Source organism: Dromaius novaehollandiae, chromosome 22, assembly GCF_036370855.1.
Source record: "Dromaius novaehollandiae isolate bDroNov1 chromosome 22, bDroNov1.hap1, whole genome shotgun sequence".
NCBI lineage: Eukaryota > Metazoa > Chordata > Aves > Casuariiformes > Dromaiidae > Dromaius > Dromaius novaehollandiae.
This window is the reverse complement of record NC_088119.1, coordinates 9966001-9973672: the sequence shown is the minus strand read 5'-3', so window position 1 is coordinate 9973672 and position 7672 is coordinate 9966001. Positions and strand designations below refer to the sequence as shown.

Genomic DNA, 7672 nt, shown 5'->3' with positions numbered 1-7672 from the left:
ACACAACTGCAGTTTGAGCTGCTAAAGATCATATCCTGTCTGTTAGAGAGGAGTATCAGTCCTGCTAGTGCGGCTCACTGCAGACACCTCTCCTGGTGCTTTCGGTCACTTCTCGGTCCTCAGCCGCCGCCGGGTCCCTTTCCTTGCAGAGCAGCCGCCTCATTGCAGCGCAGAGCGGCCGGTTTGGGGGCGCGGGTGAGGCGGTAGCTGTGCGCAGCTCGTTAGCTCTGCACAGCCCTCGGAGGGGAGAGGAGCATTTCGAGCAAGAGAAAATTCTTGTTCCTGGTTTCACACTCAGCTGAGTTTCCATTCCACGCGTTCCTGATTACTCACTCTCCCTTAATCGCTGTAGATGTTGACATCACATACGGACTCACGAAGCCAAGGTTACTGGGAATGTGACTGATGTTTGAAGAGATTCTTCCCAGAATATTTCATGCTTCTGATTTTCGACTATATTTGGTGATGGAGCGAGAAGCATCTCCTGTGCGTTTCCAGCGCCCGGCCGTGTCCTGCACGGGGCTCCGGCAGCGAGGAGCTGCCCAGTGCCACTCGGGCTGGGGCCGGTGTGCTGTGGGCAGTCTGGATCCTTGTGCAAAGTCGCGAGCATCGCGCTTCCCTCAGGAGCTTCGCTTGCAGGAGATTGCAGTGTCGAGTATTCCGCTGGCAGCGCTGGCCACATCCAGCATTTCCCAACTCAGAGATCCCTCTTCTTTCTGTAAACATGTTCCTCTTATCTACAAATCCCAACACGCCCCGAGAAGACCTGCGTAACCTGCAAGCCCTCCTCAGGTCCTCTCATCTCTCACCCACCAGCGGGACGGTGCCATGGTTTATCAATGACCTTTTCTTTCCATTACAGATATTTCAGGTGTTTATTGTTTACAAGGAAAGGTAATTCCCATGGGAGACGAGACGTATAAAAATCTGCTCTTCTAGGAGAATGAAAAATCCAGCCTGAGAAGGTTATTGCATGTGATAGACAGCGTGAGGGCAAGGGTAAATGTGAGGCTTTGTAACAGGGCAGAGCAGCCGACAGGGAAAATCCTCCTGAGACCCCAACCACTTTCCCAGACCTCGCCAAGATGGGGGAAATTAAGCTCTGAAATGTTCTTTCCATCCCACAGAAATTTCCACCGTATAAAAATGTTCCTTTTTCTTTGCTGAGAGGAACCGAGCTGTCCCTGAGGCCACCCAAGCCCAGGTGAGGCCGCGCTCGCTGCTCCAGCACCGCCGGCGCTGGGGAGCTGCTGCCCGGCCCTGTTGCCCGAGACCGAGCGTCACCTACGACGGTGCATGAGCCGCTCGGGAAACGCCAGGGAACGGCTGGGGACCGGACTTTGGACAGGATATTAATGGCAAACATGAGATATGAGCCTGAATCGCAGAAGCAGACTGGAGAGGGGAAGCACCAAGGGCATGTGGAGGCTCAGTGAAGAGCTCTGGTGCTCCAGGCTCCGCACGAGATCTCCCAGGAAGCCGCACGGCGCAGGAAACGGCACTTTCCGGCAGGCCCCTCCGTGCCGTGGCTTGGCCTGCGGGATCCCCCGCGCCGTGCCGGCGGACGGGGCTTTGCTCCGGGGTGGGCTGTGCCCCGCTGCTGCAGGCAGAGAACGGGGAGGCGTGTTTCAGCGGGGCCGTGCAAAAACAGCAGACATGTTCATGCTCCTTTGGTGTCATCCCTCTTTTTATTCCCTTTCCTCGGACAGTTTGCATTAAAAATATAAGTGCTTTCTAAAGTTAAAACCAAACAACGCAACCTCGGAAGTGCTTATCCCAAGGGGCTAACGCACGTGGCTGGGGCAGGACCCGCTACGTCCCCGGTGGAGCAGCCTGCGCGTCCTGGGGAGCAGCTCGGCCGCGGGACGTCGCTGCCCAGCGCTTTCCCGGCCCCCTGTCACCCCGCCGCCGCCCCGGCTCAGCCCCCGCCACCAGCGCATCGCGCCTGGCACTGGCGCCCGCCCGGAGCTGCTCGTCCTGGGTGTCCCCAGTCTCCGGCTGGGAGAGACGTCGGCTCCAACGGGTTAATGCTTTTCCAGAAGGCTCCAGGAGAGACGGACCGGGCGGCGGCTGCTGCTGTCGGAGAGAAAGGAGACACTGGTGTGACCGGGGCCTGGGCACCGCGGGAGCCCCGGCCGTGCTGGGAGGTGGGACCGGCGGCGGCAGCGGCCCTCCCTCGCCGGCACGCTGCAGGCACGGAGCAACCTGCCGCCGGAGCGACGAGGGGCAGCGACACCAGGACCCCTTCAAAACGATGCAACCAGAGTCACCTACTGCCTCTCCCCTCTCGTGTTTCCTCTCCCTCCCTTGTGGGAACAAAAGCCCCAGCTCATGCTGCGGCGCTGTGAAAGGCAGAGCTGCTTTTCCAGACAGGAAGGAGCTGATAAGGAAGGAGCTGATAAACACAGCGGGGAGAAAATACAAGCCCCCCAATAGCGAGAGCACGTCTCGGTGGGCGAGGTGGCCTGATTTAAAAAATAAACGCCGGCGCCCTCCTTCCAGCACCGAGCAGGCAGCAGCTGCTGCGATGCGGCCGGCTCGGCTGGCTCAGCCAGGCAGCGGGCGCAGGAGCCAAAGACAATAGCGTTAAAAACACAGGCAGCCTCCCTCCCTCCCTCCCTCCCTCCCGACACGTGTTTGCTCCCAAATTAAAGCCTGGCGGGGTGCGGCGCGGAGGGCTCACCTGGACGATGCCCGGAGTGACGGGCCGCTGCGGAGCCGCGTCCTCCCCAGCATCGCGCTACAGCATGTAGATGATGTAGGAGAGAATCACCAGGCCGATGATGGCGAAGAACATCAGGATGAAAATATCCAGCATGGTGGGCGAGGAGCCGCTGGGGCAGAGGCTGCTGGGCTCCCCGGGGCAACCCGGCTCCTGCGGCAGGGGCGGCAGCGAGGGGGATGCTCGAGCCGCCGCGCTGGCTGCCCTCCTCCTCCTCCCTCCCCTCCCAGCCGGAGCGCCGCTCGCCCTGCTCAGGGTGCAGAGATGATGCCTGAGCTGACTGAGCCGCTTCCCACCTGGAAAATAAAGGGGAAAACAAACGGTCGGACGGGGCTCGGCCGTGCCGGGGCAGAGCAGGGCACGCTCAGCTCGCGCCTGGGAGCATTGCTTTGCCCCTGCTCGGTGCTGCCCAGGCCGTTGCCCGGCGGTTTGCGGAGGCACTCGTGGTGCCACGGCCCTCGTGTGCAGCCGGGAAAGACTCAGCCTCAGGGAAGCATCAGAAACCGGCTTCGGTGGCTGCAAGCTGTGTCAGTCGCCTGGGACCGGTCCAAATTCCCAGCTCTCAGACACCGGTGCTCCCGGGGCAGGCAGGAGGCTATGGCATCCTTTGCTTTCCCCGTATCCAAACACCTGCTTCAGCATGATTTAAGTTAGCAACCCCAGACCGGGGAGAAGTAGCAGCAACAGCCATGGAGCCTTCATTTTTCTTTTTTTTCTTTTTTTTTTGGCTACCACTGCTGATGCAAATAACATCCTTCTCCACTCATTTTCAAGAAGTTGCTTTTTCCACTGCTAAACGCTGCAGTTGTTGAAAATCCCACCTTGCGCAGCCGCAGCAGCCAAGCCCGGCGGTCGCCAGCTGTGTCCGGCGCACGCGAGCTGGCCGGAGGCGGGTGGACCAGGCCGTTGTGGCGGAGCGGCCACGGCCAAGCACAGCGGTCACGCTTCAGTGGGAGTTTTCCCTTCTATGGGAAAGGGCCTGCGTTTGGCCTGTGAAACATGTGCCTCCAACTTTTAATACTTTCCAGAGAGGCTGTGAGGAGCCAGGACGCTGCACCAGCGCTGCACTGCCGGCAGCAACGCTATCGGTTGCTCTGGTCTGCAGACAGGGATTTCCAACGGGAGCCACGGAATAACCCCAGGGATCTGAACCCCCTCGCGCGGCAGTGCGTCCCTCGCCGTGCCGGGTGCCAGCCCGCGGCTGTCCAGCCGTGAGGGTCCCACAGCCTGGAGCAGGGGGCCAAGGCGCTCGTGCTCCGCTGGAAATTCACCCCCTCGCACTAACGTGGCCCCAACTGGTCCAACCGAAACGGCCACAGAGACGCCGCTACCTTTGCGGCCATCGCCAGCTCCGGCCCTGCTCTCCGGCAGGGCTTGTCCACGCTTTCCCGCTTCACGGCCGCGTTTCGAGGCAGCCTCCCGGGAGCTCTGCGGTCGCCGGCTGCCGCGGCACATCTGCACGCGCAGCCCGCATCTCTCCTGCGAAGGAGCAACAGCTCCTTGCTTGCAGGCGCCATGGTAACTGCCCTGGATCCGGCCCGTCGCCGCCGCGATGGGGACGCGCTGCACTGCGGGGCCATGAGCCAGCCCAGCTGCCGGCAAGCACCCACCTCCCGCTCGCCCCGTGCTTCTGGGGTGCGGGAGGCTCCACCAGCCCGGGCGGCCACAGCCGGGGAGCCGCCTTCCCGCGGCCCCGGCGAGTCCCTGAAACGCGCCCCGGGAGCTCGCAGGGGCTGGGGGTGACGGCGTTTCCCAGGTCCAGCCGCACACCGGGGAGCTGAGCAGGGACGAGGGCCCACTGCCCCCGGCCCCGAGGTCCCACCGCGTCCCAGGCGAGCAGCAAACCTGCCAAAGCCACCGGGAAGGGAACACAATCAAAACCAGCACAATCAGCAGGTAAAAATTATACTTTTATTTTTAATTTGAGTAACCCAGGAAGAGAATTGGTTGTGTTTTTCCATCGATGGTTTGGTTAAAAAGGCCAAATAACATTTCATTCGTGGGTGCTCAACCCCATGGGAAGCAATACACAAGGACAAATCCCAATCAATCAACTGATCCGAAAGAAAACAAACGTTCTAAGCTCAGCACTGAAACGCGACCAGGGAAGCTAAGACGGACGAGGTTTATTTTACACGTGATGAGAAGCAATTTAGCTTTTAATTTTTTTTTAACATTTTATTTATTTACTTATTTTAAATACAGGTTTAGGTGCTTTTCAGCTATGAAAAAAGGCAAAAAAGTGCATAAGTCAAGAGAAAAGGCAGAAATCAAGCAGTAAGAGGTTTGTTTCCCACAGCAGGGGAGGAAGGGCAAGGCATGAGAGGGGAGATTGAGGACAATGGTTTCAAGGTAGCATTAAAAAAAGGTCCGTATACCAAAATGTAATTGCCTGTGTTATTTGGTCCATTAAAAAACGGTTTATTCACATTGATACTCCCACCCCCCCTCATCCCAGACAAGAACGTGATTAAGAACAGGATTAGCAGGGAGAGACGCAAACCTCCCCCCTGGCCCCCCTTCTCCCCTGCTCTTGTGCTCTCGTTTTAGCACCGACCGGGATTCCCATCCCGTAAGGGCCATCGCAGCTGCTGCCGGGGCTGGTCCCCCCCAGGGACTGCTCCGGCCCCACCATGGCCGGCGGCAGCTGGCCGGGACGCGAGCCAGGAGCCAAGCGCTCCCCTTTCCGTGGCTCGCGCCTGCCCTCCGGCCCTCGCGACGGAGCCGTCCCCCCTCTACCCGCGCGGGTCACCGCGCCAGAAGCCCCTCAAGGCAGGTCACCATCATCCCAGCGCCGCAGCCCCGTGTGCTGGGAAAGGGACGGCCAGCGTGGGGCCTCCCCCGGGGACCGTCCCCCAGGGACCGTCCCCCAGGGCTCCTCACCAGGCAGCTCCGAGCATCGTCTAAACCCGGCAGCAGACGCAGCCGCTTCGGTCCCCAGGTTCCCCCCTCACTCGGGGAACCAGCGACAGCGGCAGCAGCCAGGGCGAGGGCACCGCGCTCCCGCCCGTGCGTTTCCAGTTACAGCTGCCCCCGCCCGTCCGGCTCCGAGACCGGGGAGCCCGGACGAGGAGGGGGCGGAGATGTGCTTTGAAATTTTGGTCCATGGTGACCCCAAGTCAGCTGTGGCCACAAAAGCCACCACCGCTGGGGACCAGCGAGGCGTGCGGGGAGGCCACGGTCCCCGTGCTCCCGTGCCATGGCTCCGGCGGGAGGGAAGGCCGTGAACACCTCCCGTGCACGCGGACCGCGAGCGGGGAAGGATCTTTCGCACGCGGCTCACAGCAGTCACAGATGTGGAAGGAAAGCTCCCGACCCCCCAACAGGCCCAGATCCGATCCCACCTGCTCCCCGCACGGAGCATCTACCCAGGAGGGCTCAGGAGGGTCTGAAGAGCCCAGCAGCAGCAGGAGAAAAGCAGGAACCTTTGGGTGGATTTGGGGAGCAGCCGCTGCTAACGGAGGACTCAGCTGTCCCAGAGGCCAGGGGACCCCCAGATCCCGGCCCGAGGAGAGGAGGCCGGGGCTGCGGGGGGATGCGAGGTGTCAGGATCTCGGTGCTCCCTACCAGCCTGGAGGAGGGGGCAGGCAGGGAGACAACCCCGGCCCTTCTCCAGCCCTCAAATGTGAGCAACAGCCTCCAGCCAAAGCACCGCCCCGGCTGCTCCTCTGCCAGCGCTGGCACAGCCCCTGCTCAGCCCCGGCGTCCCGGAGGCCTCCATCCCTCTGCCCCAGCGCCCCAGTGGGACAGGGATCGCCAGCAGCCAAACCCCGGGACAGAAGAAACAAGAGCCGCTTCCAGGGCTGTCCAGAGTAGCTGCTCTAAATCTCAAGGAGAAACTAAAAGATTTTGTTTAAAATTTTAACTGTGAATTGTTCTTCTGGTTTGTAACATTTTAAAGACTAAAGGGAGCAAAGACTGAATGGAAACACTGAGCAGAGGAGACGGGAGAAGCAACTGGATGAGCCAGAGCAAGAGCAGCGCAGGGTGGATGCTGCCAGCTCATCCCTCCTTTCAGCCCGGGGCAGCCCTTCGGACGAGCATCCTCCACCGCATCCGCACGGACACCCCCGTGGGAGCCCCCGGTAATCGCTGCCCCTGTGCTCTTCTCCCCACCTGGCCCTGCAAGAGGTAGGGAAATTTGGTCCTAATGGATGGTCAGCTCCTCCCTTGGAGCACGATCCCAGCAACTCCGGCTGCTTCCCGCAGCCAGGAAATGCCAGAGCCCCTGGGAAGGGGGAGTCCAGCCTGGCACGGGCGGCCCCAGCCCCTCCGGAAGGCCAGAGAGGAGGGAGACTGAAGGAGAGGGAAAGCTACGTGGTTTGGTCTCTTGAGCCCTCAACATCCCTTGCAGACAGAGCTCCCTCAGTCCCGACAGAGCTACAGAACAAAGCTAAATTGGAGAGAAAGCCGAGGTGGCTGCAGAAACAAAGTAACCGGGATGTCAGGACACAGCTCCGGCGGGCAACGGCAGGACACACTGGATAAGGGATGCTGGGTGAGAGAGAGAGAGACGCACACACACACACTGGGGCCGGCGCGGGCTGGGGGCTCGGCTGACAGCCACGCGCCCCGTCCCCTCCCGCGGCTCAGATGGCCTCCACGTAGTTGGCGGGGAGCATGCCTGTGTCTCCCGTGCGCTCCACCGTGCCATACATCCATCCGTCATCGATCTGCTGCACGTTGATGATGGTGTCGCCATCCTGGAAGGAGACCTCGTCTTCGTCGGCCGCGTTGTAATCGTAGACGGCGCGGAACCGCTTCTGCAGGAGACGGGGGTCAGCGGGCAGACGGGCAGAGCTCCCTCCCCCGGGCAACCCAGGGCGAGGAGCCCTGCCGGACCCACCCGAGAGGCGCGCAGGAGCCAGGAAATTCCCGCTGCATGGCACGCAGGGATGCTGGTGCCACCAATAGCTGCGGCAAGCAGAAATGACACACCAGCATACAACC

At 61.1% G+C, this 7672-nt stretch overlaps 1 protein-coding gene and 1 long non-coding RNA gene across 2 annotated transcripts in view; both read right to left on the bottom strand.

Annotated features, from left to right (window-relative positions):
- Positions 1–1669: 1669 nt before the first annotated feature.
- On the bottom strand, positions 1670–4387 carry LOC135330612 (uncharacterized). Its single transcript, XR_010392590.1, has 2 exons — positions 2684–4387; positions 1670–2076 (listed from the first exon to the last, which is right to left on the bottom strand). It is a non-coding gene; the product is annotated as an uncharacterized LOC135330612 (long non-coding RNA).
- A 232-nt stretch (positions 4388–4619) lies between these two features.
- Positions 4620–7672, bottom strand: part of LASP1 (LIM and SH3 protein 1) — a 39818-nt gene continuing 36765 nt past the window's right edge. Inside the window, exon 7 of the mRNA XM_026114730.2 lies at positions 4620–7485. Coding sequence (XP_025970515.1) covers positions 7312–7485 — 174 coding nt within the window. The 3' untranslated portion in view covers positions 4620–7311. The remainder of the gene's footprint in view (positions 7486–7672) is intronic.